General features: G+C 37.4%; 1 protein-coding gene across 2 annotated transcripts in view; it reads right to left on the minus strand.

Annotated features, from left to right (window-relative positions):
* The window catches only part of LOC120525111 (phosphatidylinositol 4,5-bisphosphate 3-kinase catalytic subunit alpha isoform-like), a 104,498-nt gene that overhangs the window by 47,999 nt on the left and 29,371 nt on the right, over window positions 1-27,128 (minus strand). For both annotated transcript variants that reach the window (XM_039747130.1, XM_039747131.1), the window contains exons 4-6: window positions 24,979-25,188; window positions 24,594-24,844; window positions 435-698 (exon numbers count right to left, since the gene is read on the minus strand). In XM_039747130.1, coding sequence (XP_039603064.1) covers window positions 435-698; window positions 24,594-24,844; window positions 24,979-25,188 — 725 coding nt within the window. The remainder of the gene's footprint in view (window positions 1-434; window positions 699-24,593; window positions 24,845-24,978; window positions 25,189-27,128) is intronic.

A 27,128-nucleotide genomic window follows, 5' to 3' on the forward strand; every position in this document is an offset into this window, starting at 1 on the left:
TTTTGTGGATTTCTAGTATTTCTGGACCTTTTGTTCTGTTTCTTGACTTTGTGTGGGATTACTGTATTGGGGCCTGTTTGCTTTGATTTGCCTTTGATTTACAGGCAATTTAATGTTGCTTTTCTGCCCCACAGAGCTTGCTTTTATTCACACAATGACTATATTAAGAATAAATCAAGTTGTGATGGTTAATAGCCTACCCCAAAGTTGGCAGTTCCGGAAGTATTTGTGGGACTTATGTGCTTTTGGGGCTCTAAGTTCAGAACAATGAACCAGACCAATTTGGTCACATCATACACCATGAAAAGGTTAAAATTGTACTTGCCAACAAGCTACTTCAAAATATTCTACATTTACAGCACATATTAAACATTAACAGAGGTCTCTTTCAGTTCCAGTTTATGATTCACCCACCACAAAATTCCAAGACTCACCTTGTCAATGTCCCTAATGTTCACATTGACATAGGTAGCACAAAGGACACGGATTCTCAGTAGACTGTTGAAGGCCCATAAAGATCTACAGGAAGTAGAATCCCCAGCACCTCCATTAGCAGTGCCTGCGGGACTTGGTTGAGGGGTCCGTCGCCCATAAGAAGGCATCAGAAATCCATTAGCAGGAAGCTGAGAATATAGGCTATCTTTAGACATCAGCATCAGGTGAGGCAGTCGGCCTATCGTGATACAGCTGCGGATATACTGAGGGAGTAAACCAAAGCAAAAGAGGCCAGTCAGAGATGGAGAGCAGCACAGAAATTACATTACTAATCTTCCTGCTTATGTAAAGACTTTCATTCAGCCTTGCTTGGTGGCTCTTGTCACTACCTTGTTTACTATGAGTGACTCCAAGAAAAAAACCTTTACCCTTCGAGATACCTCTAATGAAGAGTTGCCACCGGAAAACAAAAAGTGAACTTTAGGTTGGTTGGTGATTCTAAATTGACCCAGTATGAACATCAGTGGGTCCTGGATAGGTTTAGTTCAATATCCAGCTTTGGTTCCTGCCTCGTGCCTACCACTGCTGAAAAAACAGTGACTCTTAACTGGATTATATGTCTTTGAGTATGCTATGTTGTGCTATGTGAGTTTGGGATATGGAAGTAAAACTGAGGTAAAAAAATAAATCCATTTAGATAGAGAGTGAACATATCAGCTCCTCATAGACAACAGCCAGGCTTTGATTTGAATCTAGTCCCCTAGAACTTTAAAACAGCATTGCTAGCCACAACACCACCTCCTAGTCAATTATGCATGTCTGTATGCTAATCAATACTGCAAAAATAGAGACAGACTGGTAATACAGGCTGTGTCTGAATCATCAGATATTAATGACATTATACGCACATCCATTCTCTAAACATGCCAGCACAGATTTACAAGGGAAAAGCAAATAAACAAAATTCTTAGTAATCTGTGGCATAATTAATGAATGAGTAACCTTTCAAGGTCTTTGTAGACAAATGTATGGGTATGTTGTTATCTCAAGTCTAGAATCCTTGTTTGCTAAGAATTATCACAGGATGAATTGCCATGAGAAAACTACCCAACACCTGCCCAACAAGGTCCTAGTTAATGTAATATCTGGTGATCATTCAGGTGGTAGCTCAACACCACAAAGAAAAGGTGGCAGTGACTCTTCTTGTAGTAAGGATTTGTAGTTTTTAAAATGAAGTGATTTTTGCTGTTCTTTATGGTCATATATAGTTGTTTTCTTAAATTCATTTGTGTCTTCTGATGTCAACTAAGCCTGTAATAAAGGCAACATTTTTTAATTACTCTAATACTGCAATGGACTGGCAGGTCCAGGTAGGTTTGGTTCTTTCCTTTTGCTATAAGCTACTAAAATGAACTCTGCTTCCTTGTAACACTGAAATCTAATTAATCAGGTTTACTAATGCATGAATGGATACATAGCTACTCTATTAGTCTGTTAATTATTGACTTTCCATAAAAGGCAGTGATGTTTATGTTCGTTGACACTAATAGAGCATCAAATTGAGATGTGAACTCGTGAAATAGCATGTCCTCCGAGTAGATGTTATTTTAACAAGGTCACGTGACTCCCCTGGTTATGTGGGTTCCAGACTCAAAACATGCTGATGTTTGATTTATATTTCTAAATTAGCTGTGTATGGTTGTGTCCTTTTATCGCCTGAAGGTTTCCTTCTTTGCACCAGTAGATAACTGATAGACAAAAACAAGTCCAAGCAATGATTTGTAGGAGGATGACATAAAATAACGTCTATTACTTCAAATATTCTTATTCCATGTATCCATCCATTTAGAAAACCTGTTTAATCGAATTTTAAGTCAGTATGGAGAGATTGCTATGATGAACTAACATTTTAGAACTTTAAGATTCTATCCTTTATTTTGATTAGAGTTTTCACCATGATTTATTTTTATTGACATCTCCACAATGCCACTTTGGTTGGTTCTGTCTTCACTGGTGCTGCCATTTTGTGACTACTTCAGCAATTTTATGAATGCTTTCGGCTATTGATGGTCATTTGACACAAAGGTGTTTTGTGGTGTATTGAATTACCCTATATAAGATCGCCTTTCTTCACCTGCTACATTTGGTATCCAAGTAATGGATTCTTTTTCACAAACAATGAATGTTTACTATAGATAGATAAGAATAAGAAAAATAAGAAAGATTAGGAACTTTGCTGTATACCTTTTGACTGCAAGTTTGATTTGTGTTTTAGGTTTTTGAATTTTGGTTTTATTTTGTCCTTTTCGTTTCCCTGACACCCAACTTTGTTTTTGCAACCCACAAAGAAATTTTATGTTTTTCTAAAATAGTGGTTAAACAAATCTGATAAGCTCTAATTATAGTCATAAAGTAGTTGTATGATCTACTTAATTCCCTGTCAAATTTTAAACACAGTCTGTGCTCATTATCACAAGACTGCTGAACACAGAGTTCTGACTGGGTGAACAGTCCATTAAAAGATGTTGATTTGTAGCTTGTTGATAATCCAAAAACAAAGCAAAAATTCAAACTCAAATTGTTGTCAGTAGCCTGAAAACCAAGACTTTAGTCCTTGCTGATGCTTCTGTAGGTTGGTAGGTTCTGTAGTTCAATCAGTATTAAAACATCACTGAGGTTTGAGTAATTTAGATGCTTTGCACTCATATACATAACCACCTTAGGCAATGTCTTCCATGTACAATATACAGTGCCTTGCAAACGTATTCATCCTCCTGAGTGTTTGTCCTATTTTGTTGCATTACAATCTAGAATTAAAATGGATTTTCATTTGGAATTTATATAATGGACTTAACAACATAGTCCAAATTGTTGAAGTAGGATGACAATAAAATACCTTATATATAATAAAATAACAGTTATATACTGAAAGGATGTGACTGCATATGAATTCATCTCCCTTGTTATGACACCCCTAAATAAGTCAAACAATTAACTTCAGAAGTCACATAATTAGATGACTAGGATCCACCTCTATGCAATCAAAGCATCACATGATCTGTCACAGGATGTCTGTATACATAGACCTGTTCTGAAAGGCCCCTGACTCTGCAACACCACTAAGCAACATGAAGACCAAGGAGCACTCCAAACAGGTTACAGACAATGCTGTGGAGAAGCAGAGATCAGGTTTGGGTTATAAAAAATATGCTAAACTTTGAATATCCCACAGAGCACAATTAAATCAATTATATCAAAATGGAGAGAATATGGCACCACTACAAACCTGACAAGAGACGGCCGTCCACCAAAACTCACAGACTGGGTAAGGAGGGCATAAATTAAAGATCCACAGAGGAGATGAGAGCTTTTGTCCATAGGACCACTTTAAGTTGTACAATCCACAGAGCAGGGCTTATGAAAAAGTGGCCAGAAAAAAGCCAGTGCTTTAAAAAAAAAGAAAATATATTTGCTCAACAGCATATGGCAGACTCCCCAAACACATAGATGAAGCTTCTCTGGTCAGATGAGACTAAAATTGAAAATTGTGGTCATCATGGGAAATGCTATGTGTGGCACAAATCCAACACCATTCCCACAGTGAAGCCTGGTGGTGGCAACGTTATGCTCTGGGGATGTTTCTCATCAGCAGGGTTAGGACAACCTAACAGCTATGCACAGTCATGATTTGGTCAGGATTAAAGAAAAGATGGATGGCACTAAATACAGAGCAACTCTTGAGGAAAATCTGTTTCTGTCTGCCAGAGATTTAAGAATGGGATGAAGGTTCAGTGACCCTAAACATACTGCTAAAGCTACAGTGGAGTGGTTTACAAGGAAACATTTAAATGTCTTGGAATGGCCTAGTCAAAGCCCAGACCTCGATCTAATTGAGAATCTGTGGCATGACTTGAAGATTGCTGTTCACCAACACAAGCCTTCTAACTTGAAGGAGTTGGAGTAGTTTTGCTTTGAGAAATGGACGAAAATCCCAATGGCTAGAGGTGCTAAGCTAATAGAGACATTCCCCAAGAGACTTGCAGCTGGAATTGCAGCAAAAGGTGGCTCTACAAAATATTGACTTTGGGGGGTGAATATGTATGCACACTCATGATTTCTGTTTTTTGGTCTTAATTATTGTTCTTGTAACAATAACAAATATTCTGCACCCTTAAAGTGGTAGGCATATTGTGTAAATCAAATGTTGCTAATCCCCAAAAATGCATTTTAATTCCAGGTTGTAATGCGACAAAACCGGACAAACACTGAAGTGGATGAATACTCTCACAAAGCACTGTATATTTTATTTTTGATTATTAATATTATTATGTTACATTGTTTGAAATTCCTATTTATTATACAATCTTACTTTAATTTTAAGTATTTTGCTGATAAAGTATTTCTTGGGATCTGCCAGAAGAAATGTTGATAAGTTGTTTGTTTCCAGAGATTTCTAGCAAAAGACAACAGACTTCTACTTAAACTTACTGATTGATTTATTCTACCAAAGCCAAATTGTCTTCAAGTTATAAAAAGTGTTACCACACCCTGGAGGTTGGAAACCCTACAACCACCAGACACACTGCAGCACTAAAACCACTGACCTACTCGCAGCGCTCCCTAACCTTTCACCCTCCAAACTTCTTTATGATTCAACAACACCCAGAGAAGACAATGGGCAGAGTATTAAGAACACCTCATCTAACAGACAGACAGAGAGAGAAAGCATGATTGAGCATCCTGACCACTACAGGTGCATCCATCGCGTTGAATTTAAACTGGGTTTTCCCAGCAAAGAGTAACTTAGATTGTACTCTGAATAATTATTCAATACAAGCTAAGCATAAAATTATTATTTGTTTCATGATTGTTTTCTGTTATTTCTATTTTGCCAGCATTTTGATGGAACCTTAAAGAGGATTACCTTTCCAAAGTGCATTTTCAGGAGTTGAACCTGATCTGTTCACTGAGTAAATGTTCCCTACTAAACACAGTTTTACTGTAAACAAATACCAATGAACCAAACACAGCATGCTTATAGAAATGCATGCCTCTGGCACAAAGAGGAAAAAATATTGGCATCAGTGAGGAGAATAACCAAGAATATTTTTTAACAGTTTAATAAATAAACCAAATAAACCAAAAATTATCCCTGCCACTCTAGTCCACACCAAAGCCAAACCAAAAATTACATACTTGAATATTCCTGCTTAATTAGGATTAAAAACCACAAAGTGTTTACCACAGATAAAAAATTAAAAATAAAAACAAAAAATGGAGAAACATCATGTTCATTTAGGAAATAAAGCTTACAAGATTTTCTGCAACTCAGCATTAAAAGCCTAGACCCTCCAATTAACATGCAGCCTGGCAGTTTAACACACCATTACAAGGACAGCTTAATCCCACTGTTGCCACAGTTCATGTAAATCTATGGAAAATGTAATTTGCATTGTAAGAGATTAACATGCTTTTACTCGATTCAGCAGTTAAGCCTAATAACTGAATTCTGTCACTTTCAGACACACTGCCTATATAACGAATTTGCAAGGTCAAGCCATAGCTCCCTAAAATCTAAAAATATAAATACAAAAGTATGGAGGTATAACACAATTTGGCACACATTGAAAAGGCACAGAGACATAGAAACCTAACAGTAGACAGCACTTTGTTTATAAAGGTTAAGAACACATTATTACTACTATGGACAGTCACTAGGGGCAGCACGGTAGTGCTGCTGCCTCGCAGTTAGGAGACCCGGGTTCGCTTCCCGGGTCCTCCCTGCGTGGAGTTTGCATGTCCTCCCCGTGTCTGCGTGGGTTTCCTCTGGGCACTCCGGTTTCCTCCCACAATCCAAAGACATGCAGGTTAGGTGGACTGGCGATTCTAAATTGGGCTTGGTGGGTGGGTGTGTTTGTGTGTGTCCTGCGGTGGGTTAGCACCCTGCCCAGGATTGGTTCCTGCCTTATGCCCTGTGTTGGCTGGGATTGGCTCCAGCAGACCCCCGTGACCCTGTATTCAGATTCAGCGGGTTAGACAATGGATGGATGGATGGATAGATGGATGGACAGTCACTGCATTGCACAGCCCGAAGTGAATTGCAGAAATGCCAATGGGGTAAACATTTATGACTACATTTAAAAATAATAGACCTAAAATGGCTCTTTACTGGGATCTGTGGTTCTCTGTAGAACCACTCCATTTATTGAATCATTTTATGCATATGAAACTGATACTTTGGGAATTGAAAATGTTCCTAATATGAGGACAAAATGGAGATCTTGAGTGTATAGGAGGCTACCTTGCCGGAACACCTGAACTTAGCCTGTTATAGTATGCAGCATGATCTCGGGATCCCATTTGTATTTCACAAAAATCTGTTATTCACGATTATTTATGGAATGTGTTATGAATCTAAATTAATGATTCTATTTGGAACCTTCATACTGTATATAAAAATGGTGCTCCCACGGCTTTGCTCTTAAGAGCCACTTTGAATCCTTTATTTTTAAAAGTGTTTGTGGAAGGAGGCAGAGGATCACTTGCCACTATCACAGCTTCATCACTGTTAGCTACCTCATCCAATTCAACAGTACAGTCAATACACAAATGCTTCAAAAAATGTACTTACTTGTTAGTAATTTCTTACCCGACAGCTAAGAAGAATGCTCAAAATAGACTTGAGTGGAACTCTATATTTAAAAGTACCATAGTAGCGATTTGTAGTTTACAACATTGATTTACAGACACACATCCTGTTTTTATCTATAGTTGAAACATGTTCAGCACAAAGGGACTAATGTAGTTTGCTGCCATTAAAATAAAAATTTTCCAGAACTTCATTGAATTATTGCTTGCAATATGACAGTAACCTCCCCACTTACATGAACAACATCCTCAGGATGTCCCTAGAATATCCCAAATGGCAATAGGAATGTTGCACTATAGCATCCTTGGTATCAAATTGAAAATGAGTTAACAGAAATAATAGAGGGAGGAGCACCAAGCAAAACAGCCACCTCTGGTTGTAGACACATCATATTGTGATGTTCCCAGGGGCCTTCTAATTATGTCCTGAGGTTGTCTTTCATCTAGTGAGGTAGTTAACTCACTGTTAGGCTTCGCTGCTTGGCTGCCAAATCTTCCTGTCAAGGAACAAAATGTAAGCAGCTTTTATTTTAAGTGCAGATGTTTATGTTACAAAACCAAACAAGGTGCAGTTGTTGCAACTGTATGGCTTCAATGTCTGCTGTTGTGATTACATGCAGTGATTGAATCAAATCAAATTGACGTATGTGGGGTGCTTTCGGTATCTTCTTTACACAAAATATATCTAAATGCAAGGTTTAGAGAAATGAAGATCATATGCAAGGTTTAGAGAAATGAAGATCATATGCAAGGTTTCCAACGTGCAATGTTTTGAATGCTACCTCTCATCAAAACCAAAAGAGGCCTGGCACTTATATTTTTAAATGTGCTACTTTAGATTTAGCATTTTTGTCAAAAGTGAAAGTGGCCCAAACAGGAGTGATTTTAAATGTTAGCTTAGTGTTCTGAACACAGAGTGTTGATATTATTATCAAAAAAGAACAAAATGCAAATGTTCCTGAAGAATTCCCTTGGTATCTTGAATGTACCCTTATATGATAACTAAATGATGACTACATGTCCTCCACTAATGTTCCCAAGTGTTATGCAAATGATTAGAAAGTAACATTCTGTGATAACCAAAGGAGGATCAAACACACCACTCTTTTATGTATTACATAAAAGTCATTGTATTGACAGTACACTATTTTTTTATATACTGTTTAAATTTACTAGCTGTGTTAGCCAGATGTACACAGAAAATTTCTAGATACAATGGACCTCAGTTATAGAGCCTTTAGTTAATTGGATAACTATGTAACTAACTCAGTAATTTTTTTTTTCATTTCACTGGAGCTCCTTGAATACGCTACATACAATTACACACAACTAAAACATTGAGCAATTCTTGCTGTTTCCTACTGGTGGGCCCTGGCCTTTGTTGATGGTTCTGCAAAACACCATTTTTAGAGGAAACTGTATTCTTTTTGACTTGAAATGGTTAATCAGTAAGAATAAGGTCCGCAGAAGTTCAGCCTTTCCTTCAAGTGGCAAATGTGGGAAACGTGGTCATAACATTTTTAGTTATGACAGCAGCTAAAGAGACTCTGACACCCTATAAAAATGGCAGAAAAATTATCATACTGCGTCGTCGCACAGGTAAACAAGGGCTGCATCCTTCAGTAGGGAACCAGGTTGAGGTCAAAAAGTCTACTACTAGAACAAATTGTACCTAACAAGCAAATGAAGATTACCTCGTTGCAGATGACACTCACAAACCTCCTGAAAATGCACTACCTGAAAACTGTCAAAAGCCAACCGGAGTTAAATGGTCAAAGGAAGACTACAAAGGTGTGATGGAAGCATATTTCAAAGCTATAACAAACCCAACAAGATTGGTCACCACAGACACACACAAGACCTAATATGACTGCCAATAGTCTTGCAAACACCAGATGGGACATCATGAAAAGAGACTGACAGAAACTGAAATTCAACAGATAAAAAGATAGTGTTTCAAAAGCTAGGCACCAGAAATTCGAACCACAATAAAAACAATGTTTTTGTGGTAAATGCTGAGGCAAATGAGAAGAATGATGAAGGAAAAAAAGAACCACACCATCCAAATATCAAGCTTAATATTAACAAAGAAGTACAGGAAATGGTATAAAACATCTTGAGAAAGTGGGAGATTGTAATAGTAACTAATATTGATGAAAGACAATGAATACCGAAAATGAAACACGATAGCCATTCAAAATCAGTATTACAAACAGCAAACTGAACAATCATGAATATCAAGAACCTTACATAAACTATCCCTTACTAAAGTGAATTCATTATTTTATACTGCTGCCTCTGCAGTCAATGACAGCTTGGGCATAAAAACTAGTAAGAAGGGACATAAGAAAGAAAATCAACCACAATGGAAAAAACAAATTGAAAAAGGAATCCAAAAGATACAAGGAGAAATTTCAGCGCTCTCCAAAATGAATAAAGGAAACAATGAAGGAGAGGAAAAGAGGAACCCTCATGAGAAAACACAACATCAAAAACAAGAGTGTCATACCAACTATTATCGAAAAGCTTAAACAACAGCTGCAAGCTAAATCACAGAGAATAAGACAATGTGAAAAGAGACAAACGTTCTTCCACAAAAGGTACAAAGAAACCCCAAAAAAGTTTTACTGAAAATTAGGAGGAAGAACATTAAAATCTGCAAAAATCCAGAGAAAGATGCAGTCGAATATTTCTTGGCCAATATCTGGTAAAAGAAACAACATCATAATGAAAATGAGTGGATAAAGCATATAGAGAATGAAAACCAACAAATACCTGAACAACAGTGACTGGAAACAACCACAGAAGAAACCACATCAGCGACCAGAAATCAAGCAACTGGAAGGCCCCAGGGAGTGTTGGCATAACAAATTTCTGGCTAAAACACCTGCTGGCATTACATGAAGACCTGACCCATGTGTACAACAAGATCATAGAAAACTCTGAAGAATGCCTAAGCTGGTTAACTCTGGAGTCCCTGGAGGTAGTAGAGGAGGAGAGAATTAAAACAAAACTGAGTGCCATTATGAATAATGCTGCACATCCTCTCTCTGACACAATAACACCGAGGACTTTGACCCAACAAATTATTCATCAGAAGTATGTTAAGAAATAATTCGGGAGCTGCGTTATACCAACAGCAATATGTTTGCATAATGATTCACTGGGAGTGGGACTGTTTTATTTATCTATTTATTTATTTAAACAGCTTCTGTAAAAAGCCAGGTTTCACATGGAGACAAATAAAGTACTATCTATCTATCTATCTATCTATCTATCTATCTATCTATCTATCTATCTATCTATCTATCTATCTATCTATCTATCTATCTATCTATCTATCTGTGTGTCTGTCAGATATTTCATTTATGTCATTCACTCAAGCATTACTTTTCGTGTTTTTAGTCAGCTGTATGTTCAAGCTTCATTTTATTTATTTTTTTGTTTTTTTTTTTCTGCCCTAGCCATAGCCAGACCATAAAGTTGTAACACTGAATCATGTTGAACTTTAACTTTATACAAACAACAATGTTGTTTAGAGGCTGTTCATTTAGGTGGTGCAATGAATGGAACATTTTCATTTTGGGACTGTTTTCTGTAGTCATTGAAGTGAAACAAAATAACAGCCAGTACTATGATTAGAAGACTTCTTAAATGATTGTGGATGTGTACCACCTCACTTTAAAAACTGTTTTTCTCCTAATAACTGTAATGTAGTGACATTGTTGTTGATAGAGAAAAGAAGAAGTGGAAGTCTGAAAAGTCAACGAGGGAAGATCTTTTTATGAAGGAGTATGGTTCAAACAGGAAAAAAGTAAAGAATATATAGAAAACAACAGGTAAAAAGAAAAAATCTCATGAAGTACAGAATATGTACAGCTGTCCATCTCTCTCCCTTTTGGTCATGTATTAACTAAATTGCATTAGCATTTAAACCACTTGTGTTGGAGGCAAGGAAACCACTTCTGTATTTCTCCCTCTTTGGCAAACCGATTCGAGCTTTATTGCAAAACACGTCTTACTTGAACTTAGTCGAACCTTCCTCCTTCCACTTCACAATTCCCATCTCATATCATCCCGTGCAGTGTCTGAAGTGAAACTATAAAGTACAGAAGGCAATCTGTAGTATCAATGTCTTTTTCCCCTTCACAATGCTTTACAAATTTTACATGGCAATTTAGTTTAGCGGTCCCCCTTGATCAGGTATCAGAGTGTTTGTTTTAGCATGTGATATTGTGAAGTATAGAAATTAAAACTCTGAGTAGTGAAAGTCTTAATTGAATTATCATATATTACAATAGGTAGCTTCAGTATGTAAAGAGGGTAATCGATAACCTCATGCAGCTTAAGAGTTAAAGGCTAATGCCCATACCTGTTCTCTGAAGTAATCTGGGAAGACACCAATATTTACAAAAGAGAGGTTAAGAATGGCCTGACATTTCTTTTGGCCAGGTGACTTGACTTGCCTCGCAGGTCAAGGTAATGGTGGCCCATAATGGGGCAGTTAAATCCATTACAAACTTATCAATGTTTATTAGGCATCAGAAAATATTGGTGACTAAGCACAAACACAAGTGTAGGAGTCAGATAATAATGAGAAAAATAAAAAGAGTGAGGTAATCTCAATAAAGTCTGATTCTCATCCAGAAACTCTGAGTGTTTTCTCCTAAGAGGGAACGAGTCTTTTTCTACAACAAGGGTTAACAACAAGGGTGGAGTGGTGGCTCTGAGGCTAAGGATCTGCACTGGTATCCCGAAATGGTTGCCGGTTTCCAACAGATCCTACTTTGCTGGGCCCTTGAACAAGGCCCTTAACCTTCAATTGCTCCAGGGGCGCTGTACGATGGCTGACCCTGCGCTCTGACCAAGGGGTAAGCGAAAACTAACAAATTCCTAATACAAGAAATTATATAAGGCAAAATAAAGAACAAAAAATAAAACAAGAAGCAGGGGCACTTGAGATTGTAGCATGTTGTTGTCTTTATATGAAATGGATGAGCCCATCAAGCTCTGATTCTTTCTCTTTATCCTGTGCAGAACACTTTGCCTTCTTCATTTCTTCCACCCTGTTGTTAACTCCACTGCTAGCGGCCTCCATTTGCATAACATACACAACAAGCCCCATAACTCTGTGCCGAGAATAGAACGAGGTGTGTTGGAATAATCCCCTTGCTACAACATTATTATTGACAAATACGGAGAAATAAAAGAAGAAACACGTGTTGGCTAATTTTCTTTTGTTTATAATGCCACCAAATTTCAAGCAAATACATCATGGCATTATCGCGATTTTAGTTTTTCTTTTGGTTGTTTAGTTAACCCTAGATGTACAGTACCATCCTGCCATATTTAAGCTTTTTAACTACTGTATACATGTTGCTGGTTCGAATCCCTGTCACTGCCAAAAGAGATCCTACTCTGCTGGGTCCGTGAGCAAGGCCCTTAATCTTCAATTGCTCCAGGGGCGCTGTACAATGGCTGACCCAGCACTCTGACCCCAAGGGGTATGCGAACACTAACAAATTCCTAATACGAGAAATTGTATAAGCCGAAATAAAGAACAAAAAAAAAATTATGTTTTTGTTGATGAGGGAGTGAGTGAATCAACTTTGCAGTTTATACAAGGACATATATAGTATAAAGAGAGAGAAAGAGAGATTGTGTGCTTGTAAATGAAAAAGGTTTTTTATCCAAGACCATAGTGGCCAAATGGAGACTATAAAGGAACAGTCATGAATGTCCCAAGGACATCCCTTCCTACTAGTTCCTGTACTCGTGGTGATTTTAATTTGAAAATGGTTTCGAAGTTACTTTGTTTGTGTGTTAATCCTCAGATGCTTATTATTCTATTTTCTGTGCCTGGCTTCAGGCATTCTATTTTCTTCTCTGTAAAAAATGTAACATTGCAGGGCCCCTATTGTGCAAATTTCATTTAATGCATCAGCTTTAATGGCACACATTATTATCAGACAATTTAAAAAGCACACAAGAAAACAATTAGATTCAACATAATTATAAATGCAGTTCTTATGTAAATCAAATAAAACATTGTAGTATTCCAGAAGGTGGCAATAAAGATAAGAAAGTAACACACAAATCTGAAACGCTCTTTTCCTGGCAAGTAATGACACTTATATGAAAATCAAACAAATAAAAGCAATAAAAAAAATAAAAGTGAGGACCACATCAGAGTAATCAAATTTTCCATTTTCTAACATGCATGTTTCTAAAGAAGAACATTCAGACATTTCTATTGGATGAAATAAAATAATGCACAATTTTATTTTGCTTCTTATTGCTTTTGTCAGGAAAATGTATTGTCATCTTGTGTCTTGCTAAAATCATGTCACATGTGAATTGTTATTTTATTAGTTACAGTCTGATCTCTTAATGCATAAAAAACACTCATTCTTAATATAACGGTTAGTCTGGATGCTGTCTCCAGAGCAGAATCACGTATAACAAGGCAAATTATTTAGATTAAAGTGAGGCTGGTCACTTAAAAATATACAAACTTAAAATTTAGAGAATCAGGATATAAAGCTAGATTCAAAACGATTGAGTCAAACTCAAACATTTTAATTGCAATGTGTGCATTGTGTGTGTATTACTCTAATTTGAATCAACAGTGCCATGCCCTTAAGATGAAGTGTCTGTTATTTCTAACAATAAAATGGGATAAGTATAACTGGAGTGTCTACTATGTGAGCTGATATGGCATTTAGTGCCATAAAAAGTGAACCAAAATAAGTACATCAAACCTTAAATAAATGAAAGTCATGACATATTGCACTTGTTTGAATGAAGGCAGGTAATTATTGTTAAACACAAATAATTATTATCTTCTCCCAATAACAATCAGAAAATGAAACTGTCTAATACAGAAGAATAAATAATTTCATCTACTTACGTTACTCGTACAGAAGTCAGAACCTTACATTTCAATGTTTCCTGCCACTAATTTGATGCAAACACAAAGATTTAGTTGGTATCTAATTCTGCTTATACACAAACTATCTTTTTTGGCATTTTTGTCAAATAAGTTAAACCTGTTTTGTTCAAGCAATTAAGTTCTTTTTATAAATTATTAATCTATTTTTCCAGCATGAGTAAGCAAATAATGCATTTCACATTTTGCAAAAAAGGTCTTATTTTTGGCTTCAGTTTAATTAAGGAAGAAGTATTTTGATGAGGAAGAAGTTATTGTTCTATGTATTATGAGCAAGTGATTAATTCCCATTAAAAAAAACAAACTCTAAATGTGGCTTACAGTTTATTGTAAGTATAAAGCTATATCTCTAGTGTGAGTAAATGATAAAATATTTTACATTTACCCAAAACTATAGTTTTGTCAACTATTTTATTGCACTTATTTTGGTGCTGCTTAATACAGAGCACTTCAGGGCAGCTATGGCAACTATGGTGAAGGGAAAGCAGCCTTCTCAGTGCATAATCCAAGAAAGCTTTGACAATCTTCTGACAAGAAAAATACAAATAAATATTTGGCACTAGACTGATATCTTTATTAGCAAATGTTAAACTTCCCATAATCTAGACAAACGCAATTTAGAAATTTTCTTCTGAGAATAAATATGGTAAAACTTTCCAAACCAAGAGTAAAATGGGGAGCTTTGAAAACTGAGAACGATCAAAGCCTTTGAGTGTTCCCAAATATTAGATTATTTTGTTTTTCCTCCTTTAATTTTAACTTATCTCATTTGATTTTAAATGTCCTTATTGCTCCTTCATATTTTCAAAGGGCAAGACTATCATAATTGTTTCCTGAACACTATGTCAGTATTTTTCCTGACAAATATTCTACCTATTTTCTCCCAAAAAGCATCTTTTTATTTTATATAAAAATGAGATTATTTATTTTCTGTTTTCTGTTTTGTTTCAGTTGATTGCTCTGCATTTGTTAATTCTCTTTCTTTGGTACTTTTTGTCATTTTCATTAAGTTCCTTTGTCTAGGCCTTTGCTAATAAAAAGTTGACTGGTTCACATGGTGACATATGGACCCTGAACTGGTAAAATATAATCAAGCAGTAGTAATTAAAACATCAGCTATAAAAATTAGCAAGGATATAAAATATATCCATGTAACCAACATAACAACACTACCAACACTACCAGGATGGACCAATCAGGACCAACAAAGTTGTGCTCACGCTCTGCCATCTGAAGCTCCAAACATGGAATATTGAATGACAATCAACCAAGCAGTGATTGGAAATATCTGCATTAAGTTGCAGTTAAAATGCTTTTGACAAAAACTTCACAAATGAAAAGTACTGCCCACAGGTAATTTTGAAGATCGATATCATTTCAAATCCAAATGTACCTTTTACAGATTCAATTTATTAAATAAAAAAGAATTCAAAAAAGTTAGTTTTAGTGAAAAAATGAACTGCAGCCGCAATTTAAAATATAATGCCAGTACAACCAGTCTATTGGTGGTATTTTATTTTGTTACTTATTCAGGTTAGAGAAACACCCTAACACCAAACCCCTACCTCTTTTTGACTTCATAATGTTATTAAGAGATTTATTGTAGCTGATATTAGTAAGATTATACTGTAGGTCTAAGTAATTTAATTAGCCTCATCACTGCACCTGTAGATTATTTAAGGTCCTTTCTGGCACTGCATCAAATCTAATTCAGGATAAAATATAATCTGTGTAGAATGATATTTTATCAGGGTAATTGTAAAGAGTAATTACAATAATTACATAGTTTGTGGAAATGAAGGACAAAGGCCAAAGGCTCCAGGGACAAAGTAAAAAGAAGGGGAGAGTGAGCGAATCTTTGTCTGGCACCTTTGAAAACCTGAGAGGGGCAAGATGTGTTTGAATCTGTAAGAGAAATGCACATGTGTGAAGAAAACAATGGTTAATTCAAATTAATAAAGCCTTCACAAATATCCCATTGACCTCATAACTCCCCACTGTCAAGAGCCAATAAAGCTGCCGGGCTATATAATGGTAGGGATATTCTAAGAACGTGCAAGCAGTCTGAAGAGAACAAATGAAGCCTGTCTTATCAGGGTGGATTAACTGATGAATAACTGACTGTGATCATTTTGTAAGAGGCTTAGCTAATAGTTTTACAACCAAAATAATCAATGAAATGGGTCATTAGCAGAAACAATCTTTTGGGTCCTTGCCTGTTTTGAAAACAGGAAAATTAGGGCAAAAGGGATCAGTTTGGATATGGAAATGGAGAAGTGTAACATGTGTAAATAAGGAAAAGATAGTTGTGTCCAAAATGCTTGAATTACCTCTGGGAGTAAACCATTAGGTCCTGTAGAATGCCTTTAATTCACAATATCAAAGGCCTCTTTCAGCTCGGTCAATAAAATTGGGGAAGCTAGCATGGCTGAAACATCAGTAAACAATTTGGGAAGAGATACATTTTCAAAAAACAAAGAATATCCTGCAGATGATATACTGTAGAAATTTCAAGAAAAAAGCTCAAATAGAACTCGTAGAAGCAGTTATCCTTCTGTTGGGGATTGGTAGTGTCAGAGCCCAAATTATTTTTAATAGCTGCAATAAACCCAAATTTGTCACAATGGTACAATTTTAATGCCAGCAATTTACTAAAGCTTGCACTGGATACATCGCATTGCGTGAGAGTACAGCGAATTTCAAAACCAGTGGCATGAATCCTCCACTGCCAAGAGTCGTTGTTCAAGTGTATTTATTTTAAGTTGGTGTGTATGTGCTTGGTTTGTAGCAAACACTACGATTAAAGCGAATAGCACCCTTTACAGCCTCCCAGATATATACAGAATCATTGATGGAGATGAAATTTATTTCCAAAAAGTCATCTAATATAACTGAAATTTTGGCCCAGTGTTATGAAGCAGGGATTTGTTAGACTGCCAATGAGGGGCATGAGGAGAAAGCTTCAGAAAGAAAATTTGGATCATGGACACTTTGTCATCAGTCAATGAGTCTAGTTCCAATGTAGAATCAGACAGTGAAGCCATTAGAGAATATGTAATACACATATTGTAAAATCCTTGAATATGAATGATGGTGGGAAAAATAAAAAGAGAAAATTTTAGCAGGGGAATGAAGCAAATGGAACAAGTTACACAGTGCCAATACAAATCTGCATAGTGACCTAGTTGAATGAGGAGAAGAAAGTTTATCATGTTACAGATGAATGCATTTGTGTCAATGCTCACAACAGGTTCAAATTCTTTTAAATAGAGAATGCGATTGATGATATAAGGAAGGAACGAGGATTGAAAGGGGGGTGAGTGAATATATACAGAAGAAGAATTTTCTTTTGAGCAAGCTTAACTGATGTACAGGAGAACCAGCCATGCTAATCTAAAATCACTTCGAAAGACTTTACTTACTTACTTTACTTAAAAAATGCGATGAAAAAGAATCACTATGCCTTATTTCTAAGGCTGTTAACACAACAAAGTAGTGCCATTTACAAAGTTTCCACATATTGTCAGTTCAGAGCTTAGTCTACTATAACAATGTCACATCTTCTTGCACCACAAGTAATTTAGGACAGTGGACTCTCTTGATGTTTGACCCGAAGTCTTGGATATTCAAAAGCTGAATTTTAATGTTGGTCATGTTAGTAAAAAGAAAGACTATGAAGTGAAGTTTAGAAAACTAATATGAGCAAAAAAACGATTATGTATAGTCAAACCTTTGAGTGTAGACCAATTCCATAGTCTTGCTTTATTCCCAGAATAAATGACTTTCAAGCACGACAAGTAGCAGGACTGAAATTGGGATAAACGTATATCCTTTGGCCATCATAAAAGAGGCTAGTGGCCTACAACACCATTCCTGACAGCATAATTCAAAAATCTCAAAATCAGGGGCCTCCAACAAGAAGAGTTCTCAGTTGAAGATTATATCTTGTGGCAATGTTCATTTTGGGGCAAATTCACAAAGTTCGGGATAGATTATAGGCCACAGCCTTTCCAATACCTGAATAGCATCATCGCCTTCAACATTTTCTTTAAGACCTAAAATACAGATATTGTTTCAGTAGTTTCAATGTTTCAAATCAATTACTCTCCAGTGATTATATGTTGTCATCTGTGAGAAGTCATTTTATTTATTAAGGGTCCACGTTACTTAAAACTCATTTTTTCTCTTCTTTAACCTCACTAACATCCTGATGAATTATAGCAAGGTCTTCTCTAACATCAGGTTGTAAAGCTGCAATCTTTCTTGTGACAAACGTAATTCAATTCAGGGCACATGGAATGCATTGTGGAGTTGGATGTGTCCTCATCAGACAAGTGTTATGATTTGTTAGTTTGTTTGATATTTTGTGGTAATTCTTGTTCCTATTTCACAATATATTCCTCTATTTACAAGTCTGTAACACTGAGGATAACATTAGTTTTTATGTTATGGCCATTTGAAAAAGTACAAATATTTATAGTTTTTCTTCAACGCCATTTTGTTTTAGTGTACTTTTTTTTGTGACATCCGGTTTCATGCTGAGCATGTCATTAGGGGTCAAGAGTGTAAAGTTCAGCTCAGTACACCTCCTGGTATCCAAGTGTGGATAGAAATACTGTTAGTGCGGGGTTCTTGTTATAAAACATTTCCCTGGTTAATGAATTTGCTTATGGTATTTAGGATTTAGATTTTTAGCTTATGTTTCTTGACTTTGGTTATGACGGTTGGCTATGAATTTGCTTGAATTTGAACTACATTTCATCTCGTGATCCTTTTCAATAAAATTCTCACTGTCACACTCTGAGTCAGTACAAAGCCTCACCTTGAACTAGTTTCTTTTTCTGCAGGCTTGCAACTTCTGAGTAGGATGTATTGCCAGATGGCATTAATGTATATGCCAGTAAGAGTTGAGTGAAATATGATATAATAATTTTATTTGAGTGAGGAAAATACAGCTAAAGTTGAGGAAAAAAGTGTTTATCCTTGGAGAGCTAAACTAGCATCAATGGAGCACACAAGGGCACGTGATCTCCTGCAATGGCACTCTTGTTAAACCACAAGAGCCTAAAGGCTGACTGAAAAGCAGTAGTAACCTTGTGTATGACTTTCAAAACAAAGTAACACAATGCTCACACTATAGGTCATTCCCATTTTTTCCTACATATGGAATACTAATCTTTTTAGCGAAGTGTGACCATCACAAAACATCATGGAGTCACACCTTTGTTGGAAAGGACTGCCTTGCATTAAACTCATCAGTGGCTCACCATTTCAGCCATGGTTCCTCTCTCATGACCACCAGTTTCTACATACACATAAAGCATTAATAATTGCATTCAAAACAACAGCTAAAAATGTTCATTTGCTGTTTCCCTCCCTTTATCATTAGCTGACACATTTGCAGACATCCTGCACATCAACTAAAAACTATTGCATCAACCATCATCTGTCCATTACATCACATTTATAAGAGAATCATTTTGTACCCACCAAGCACATTCAGGACTGATATCTGTGCACAATCATACCAGATTTGGATCAACTGCAAAATTAATTTGAACAGTCTGGCAAAAAAAATCAAATATTAGGCAAAAATCAGAATAGAGTCACTTTAAGCTGCAGTATGAAAGTATCCTTAAAAGAGTCAAATTTGTTTAGACAGGAGTGTTCCTTTATGTTCAACAACAGCATTAAAAAAATGCATAAATACACACAGACAATACACACATTCAGCACACTAACAAAACTGACTACACTGAAACAGTAATTCAAACATAAGCAGTCCCTAAACAAATGCCATGGTTTTGAGCTGACTCCTTAACTAATTGCAACATTTTTCCCTTGTTTGGTTTTGCCTTTTACATTTGCATGTAATTGTTTTCCTGTTCTTATTTTTTTATTTATTTTGTTAACTTAATAAGAGGACAAGGCCTCTCACTTACTTATGCCTTCTACCCCTCCTGTGGCATAGGAAGCTGACAAATGTCCGCCAGGCATTTCTGTCCAGCACCTTTCTTTTTAGTTGGCTTCAAGTGAAGCCAATCTTCGTGGTATCTGCCTCCAGGTCCCAGCACTATGTGTATCTTGGCCTTCCTGTCTTCCTTTTGCCTTTGGGATTCCAAGTCTGGGACTGTCTAGTGATTTGAGTGGGAGTCTTTCAGAGGGTGTGCCCAGACCATCCCTATTTCTTCTCTAACATGTCAGCTTCTGCAGGCATTTGGTTTGTTCTCTTCAAAGGGTCATTGTTGCTGATGGTGTTGGGTTAGTGTATCTGGAGGATCATTCGGAAACATGAGTTCATGAAGGTCTGAACTTCCTTGCTAGTTGTAACTGTCATCCTCCTAGTCTCACCTCCATAAACATGGACTGACTTTATGTTAGTAGTCTAAACCATCAGATCCTTGAAGCTCTAGGTGTTTATCAGTTGCAGAAATGCTGCCTTAGTTTTGTCATTTCTAGACATAACATTAGTGGCTGCACTTCTTTGCTTGTAGATGACTCTACCCAGGTAGGTAAAAGCGTCCAACTCTTCAAATGTTGTGCCTCTCAGCTTAATAATTTCGGCATTAGTGGTGTTGGCGTAGATGACTTTTGTCTTTTCTTTGTTAATGTAAAGGACAGCTTGAGAAGAGGTGGCTGCCAAGATATTGTCCTTATCTTGTATCTGCTGATGTGTCTGTGATAGAGGTGCCGGGTCATCAGCAAAGTAAAAATCATGGAGCTGCTTCCAAAGAGTCCACTGCATTACATTTAGTGTTTGAGCTATTGTTAACTTCATAATAAAGTTTGATCACAAGTTTGAGGTATGAGTATGCAGCCTTATCTTACTCTCACTTGGTTCTCACTTGGAAGGTCTTACTGAGTTGTCCACCATGGATGACTCTGTATGCCAGTCTTTCAAATGAATTCCTGATGATGTTATTGACTTTACCAGGCATATCATAGTGTCTTAGAAGCTTCCAAACGGATCCCCGGTCCACACTGTTAGCATCTTTTCATAGTCAACCACCAGCCAAAAAAACATACAAAAATTCTTACATTCTCAAACTTATTTAATCCGTCAGCACGCTTACAAAACTGACTACACTGAAACAACAACAGATACACTACCAGTCCCTTAAGAGTTGCCATGACTTTGAGCTGACTCCTCATCTGATCCCAACATGTTCCCTTTTTAATTTGCATTTAATTGCTTTCCTGGTCTTACTTTTTAATATTGTTTACTTAATAAGGATACAGACCTTCTAGCTGGCTTATTTTCCTCAGGTGCTGCAGCAGTTAAGAACTCACATTAGTCACCTTAGGAGATTTACGGTCTCACAAAGTTTGCTGTAGCATTTTGCTCATCTGCCCCCTTCTTTTCACGGAGCAGATATTCCTTATTTAGACAAAATAACTTTTCAGGACCTATATCTGTAAAGTTGCTGTTACACAAAATGTCAGTAATTTTTACATTGGATTTGCATGGGATAAGATATGTCTGGAAATATGACAGAGACAGGCATTGTGACACAATGTCATCACCAAAGAACAGCTGCCCACATTTTAGCCACTGTATGTAACTATTGTTCCTCCCAATAACAAAAAAAAAAAACATATAATCATAAAATAAATTTGGGTGTGAAACATCATTAATGAATTCATTATTTACTGATTAAAACAAGATGACTGAGCTTGTTGTTGAAGATTATCTAGATCTAGAAGACTCAAGTTATATGTTTACCTAGCGATGCTGGAAGCGTTTGTCTACAGACTCATTCAGTTGACTGATGTGGTACAAATTGGTTTGAAATGTGCATTGTGGGTTGAACAAGGTATGAACAACTTCTTCAAATGCCTCCATTTTCCTCCGTGAAAAACTCTAAAATCACAGGGGAAATCTAATTTTACAAGAAATTACACAATTTTACTGACATATTGATTCACACATGACTAAAATTACAGAGGTCCTTTAATAATAATTACTTTACCTTTCCTTCTGGTGTAAAACTAATCCTGTCTAAATATGGCTTAATTTAATGAAATTCTTTATCACTAAGGTTTTGAATTAACAGTAACAGATTTTTTGCTTATAATTTGGCTAAATTCAAGTTCTGCCATTAAGTTTACAATATATGCACATCTTGGTTATTTAAGAAGCATTAGAATTCTGTCCTTTGTTTTTTGATTAAAAGTGTGAATTTTGTCTCAGCTTTTTGTTTTTAATTTCTGTGGTTCTGGTTTTCTTTACTGATAATCGTTTCATACTATCTTGTTTCTCATTGTTCCATTACCTTTGTTAAATTTTATCTTTCTTATTATCTCCATGTTTCAGTTTCATTTTTTAACATTACCTTTTTTAGTGTTACTGAGTTTTTGTTTTTTCTTTGTTACTTAGATTATTGTTAAATAAGCGTTTTCTTTCATGCTTACGCAAGTTTTGGGATCTGTTTCTATAAGGTTTTGAATCCCCATTTAAAGTAAATCACAACAGCATTCAAGCAGTACATAGGAGGATATACACTGCTCACAAAAATTAAAGGAACACTTTAAAGAAACACATTAGATACATCAGATCTCAATATGAAGTTGGATATCTATACAAATAACGACAGGGCAATGTTTTAGGAACAAAAGGATGCCAAGTCTTTTAATGGAAATAAAAGTTTTCTGCCTACAGAGGGCTCAATTGTGTAGACACCCTAAAATCAGAGTAAATGAAGATGTGGCAGGCTAGTCCATTTTTTCAAAAACTTAATTTCTGCTACTCAAAATGCTTTTCAGTATCTTGTGTGGCCCCCACGAGCTTGTATGCATGCTTGACAACGTCGGGGCATGCTCCTAATGAGACGACGGATGGTGTCTTGTGGCATTTCCTCCCAGATCTGTATGAGGGCATCCCTGAGCTGTTGTACAGTCTGAGGAGCAACCTGGCTGCGCCTAATGGACCGAAACATAATGTCCCACAGATGTTCTATTGGGTTTAAGTCAGGGGATCGTGAAGGCCATTCAATTGTTTCAATTCCTTCATCCTCCAGGTACTGCCTGCATACTCTTGCCACATGAGGCCGGGCATTGTCGTGCATTAGGAGGAAACCAGGACCTACTGCACCAGCGTAGGGTCTGACAATGGGTCCAAGGATTTCATCCTGATACCTAATGGCAGTCAAGGTGTCTTTGTCTAGCTTGTAGAAGTCTGTGTGTCCCTCCATGGATATGCCTCCCCAGACCATCACTGACCCACCACCAAACTGGTCATGCCGAATGATGTTACAGACAGTATAACATTCTCCATGGCTTCTGCAGACCCTTCAACGTCTGTCACATGTGCTCAGGGTGAACCTGCTCTCATCTGTGAAAAACACAGGGTGCCATTGGTGGACCTGACAATTCTGGTATTCTATGGTAAATGCCGATCGAGCTCCACTGCGCTGGGTTGTGAGCACAGGGCCCACTAGAGGACGTTGGGCCCTCAGACCACCCTCAAGAAGTCTGTTTCTGATTGTTTGGTCAGAGACATTCACACCAGTGGCCTGCTGGAGGTCATTTTGTAGAGCTCTGGAAATGCTCATCCTGTTTGTCCTTGTCCAAAGGAGCAGATACCAGTCCTGCTGATGGGTTAAGGACCTTCTATGGTCCTATCCAGCTCTCCTAGACTAACTGCCTGTCTCCTGGAATCTCCTCCATGCCCTTGAGACAGTGCTGGGAGACACTGCAAACCTTCTGGCAATGACACACATTGATGTGCCATCCTGGAGAAGTTGGACTACCTGTGCAACCTCTGTAGGGTCCAGGTTTCGCCTCATGCTACCAGTAGTTACACTGACCATAGCGAAATGCAAAACTAGTGAAGAAACAGTCAGAAAAGATGAGGAGGGAAAAATGTCAGTGGCTTCCACCTGTTAAACCATTCCTGTTTTGGGGGTCATCTCATTGTTGCCCCTCTAGTGCATCTGTTGTTAATTTCATTAACAGCAAAGCAGCTTAAACTGATTAACAACCCCCTGTGCTACTTAACTGACCAAATCAATATCCCAGAAGTTTCATTGAGTTGATGCTATACTCTGATTAAAAAGTGTTCCTTTAATTTTTTTGAGCAGTATATGTGCATCTTTTACTTGAAAGACAGACCTGAGTGAACAATTATTCCAAACAATTATTCAACATCAAACATCAAATGACCCAAAAGCGACAAATGTTGCTATCAGCCATTACAGGTTTATAAGGTCATTATTGTCATGTGTTCTAATCCACGTACAGCACATTGCCAGAATCTTATCATGGGGCTAGCTTTTAACATACTTTTAAGGAAGATAGTCTTCCCTTCTCATTGCTAGATGTTATTTGCATCTAAACGTTACAAAAACAGACCTTTGGTCACAAGTGTAAGAATAGCACAAACAGCTGAAAACCCAAATGCTGTACTGACATCCAAGTCATGGTTTGCTTGACACTGTTTTATATTTAGTTTATGATGGCATCGCCAGTTTCATTCAAACAACACCTCACACAATTATTTGCACTATTTCTGACTCATTTTAGCAGCATTGTAGTCACAGGGACTCCCTTTATCTTCTCTCACCTTATACTGGCTGAGAGGCAGCCGCTCCAGCAGGTACTCATCACAGCCACACACTTTGAGTATGTACTTGCCCTGGTACTCCTGTACACAGAGCCTCAGCTGTTCAGGAGACAGATGCATGCTCCTTGTCTTTTTCCTAATGGCTTCAGCAATCACCTGCTCTGGCAAGCAGTCGTGTGGTATCTTCAGCGTGTACTTCTGCTTGTCATTTGTGGGAGACACAATCACCCAAATGGTCACAATGAGTCGTCCTATGAGAAAGACAGAAAGTAACAGGCTGGTGTGTCAATGAGTTGATAAGCTAAGTATGAAAACACTGGGTTCAAACGTTTTGTCAAGAATAATGTTTATTAAAGCCATTGGTCAAAAACTCCACTTCTCCTACCTTTGTCCAGTTTATTGTATATATGCTTGGGAAGTTCTGGAGTTGATTCCACATTGGGGGGGTATACATATAGCGCCTGGCTGTGTGCACCACCTGCTTCACGCTGCTCTATGGCCTCCCGGCATACAGTGAGGATATTGCGACGGAAATCTTGCACTTCAGTGTCTTTCATGAGCTCAAATTCACAAATTGGCATTCCAATGGCAAAGCCTGTACAGAAACAAAACATAATAATACTAATTTAGTGAGATTCAGAATTCTGCAATGAGAGGACGCCCCTTCAATTTAGAAGGCCGTTTAAAATTGAAATGTGCTAGAAATGCTCAAGGAAGGACTCACAAAGCTGCAACATCTAAGGAATTTCAGGCAGTTAAGTATCATTTCAGTCAATTAATTACAAACCACACCCTCCCAAGTCCCAGAAATGTATATTTCTGGCATGACACAGAGGAGAACTGCCATCTCTGTGAAGCCCAAAACCCCAGTTTGCAGCACATTCTTTCAGACAGCAAGGCAACCTTAACCAACGGGATGGTATCGATGGTGTAATGGCAGAGACATCCCAACAATAGACACATATTCAGGCAAGGAGTCTGTGTTCTAAACATTAACAAGATGGAGTGGTTTATCCTGACACCTGGGTGAAAGTGGATCATGGCAGTGGATTTGGAACAACAGCTAAAATTCCCATGTGAGATTGCCCTAACTTCCCTATGACAAGATATTGAGCTGTGGTCCACCTCTGCCAGGGCAGTGGTCCTGGTCAATGTCACCATCCCATGGGAGGAAGGTGTGGAGGCCGCCTTTGAGAGGAAGAAGGAGAAGTACATTGGGCTGTCCATGGTATGCACAAAAGCAGAATAGAAGGCATCTATCTACCTGGTAGAGGTTGGTTGCAGAGGACTTGTTGGAAAATTCACCCATCAATTTTTGAAAGCACTAAGAATCACTGGGTCCAGACAGAAGAAGACACTTAAGGAGATAGCTGGGGAGGCAGAGCAAGGGAGTTTCTGGTTGCGGCTCAGAAGGAAGGATGTAAGGTGGAATGAAAAGAATATTATGCTTAGCTGCCAGGAGCAGTAGGGAGATGTTCCTATGGCTACCCCACCACCTGAAGATGTTCTGGGTTTAAAAGGGCTAAACATCTGTGAAGGCTCCCATCTGATGACTCTGCAGCTGAACTGATGGTACCAGCAGATGTGTAACAGGCAGCAATGCCCACATGTACAGAATACCTGTACTTCCATCTCTTCATCTATTCATTTAATGAGTGTACCTTATTCTGGGTAGGGTTACAAGGAGTTGCAGATAACCAACCAGTATTACATACAAGACTCAAACAAACTCCTGCTGAATGACTGGGATATGCCAGAATTAATGACATCTCAAAAGTGCTGCACAAATATGCTGGCCTATACTGGATCAAATATGTTCCATAATTTTTAGAAATTAGCTGTTAGTCATTTTCTGCTCCAGAGAGGTTGGCAATACCTCTTTGTTAAGATGAATTTCCATTCCTTTAACCTTGTAGCATCAAACATTATACAGTACTAATTAAAAAATGTGTTCGTAGATAGGTGCACTTCTGCCATGAGAGGAGTTAACTAACTAAAGATGATGTTTGTATGCAGTGCCTATAACAACATTCACCCCCTTGAAAGTTTTCACATTTTAGTTTTATACAACATTGAAAAATGGTAAATTTAACTTGGGTGTTTTGACACTAATCATCAGAAAACGAAAATTTAAAGTCAATGTGAAAACAGATCTTTGGAAAGTGGTCTAAATTAGTTACGAATACAAAACACAAAATAGCTAATCTCTTATCTTTTCACCACCTTTATTATGACACATCTAAATAATCACTAACTCAGAAAATTTGTTTTAGAAGTCACTTAACTAGTTCAATGGAGGTCACCTGTCTGGGGGGATCGTACAGTAGTCTAAAACTTGTGCTGAGTCAGTATGACAAAATGAAGACCAAAGAACACAACAAACAACTCTACGAAAAGACAAGTCAGAGAATGGAGACAACAAATATCAAAGTCACTGAATATCCCTTTGAGTCCAGATAAATCAGCCAATAAGATATGGACAGAGTGTGGCAGAGCTGTAAATCTGCCTCAAGCAGGTCATCAACAACAGCTGAT

This window comes from Polypterus senegalus, chromosome 3 (assembly GCF_016835505.1).
Source record: "Polypterus senegalus isolate Bchr_013 chromosome 3, ASM1683550v1, whole genome shotgun sequence".
Taxonomy (NCBI): domain Eukaryota; kingdom Metazoa; phylum Chordata; class Cladistia; order Polypteriformes; family Polypteridae; genus Polypterus; species Polypterus senegalus.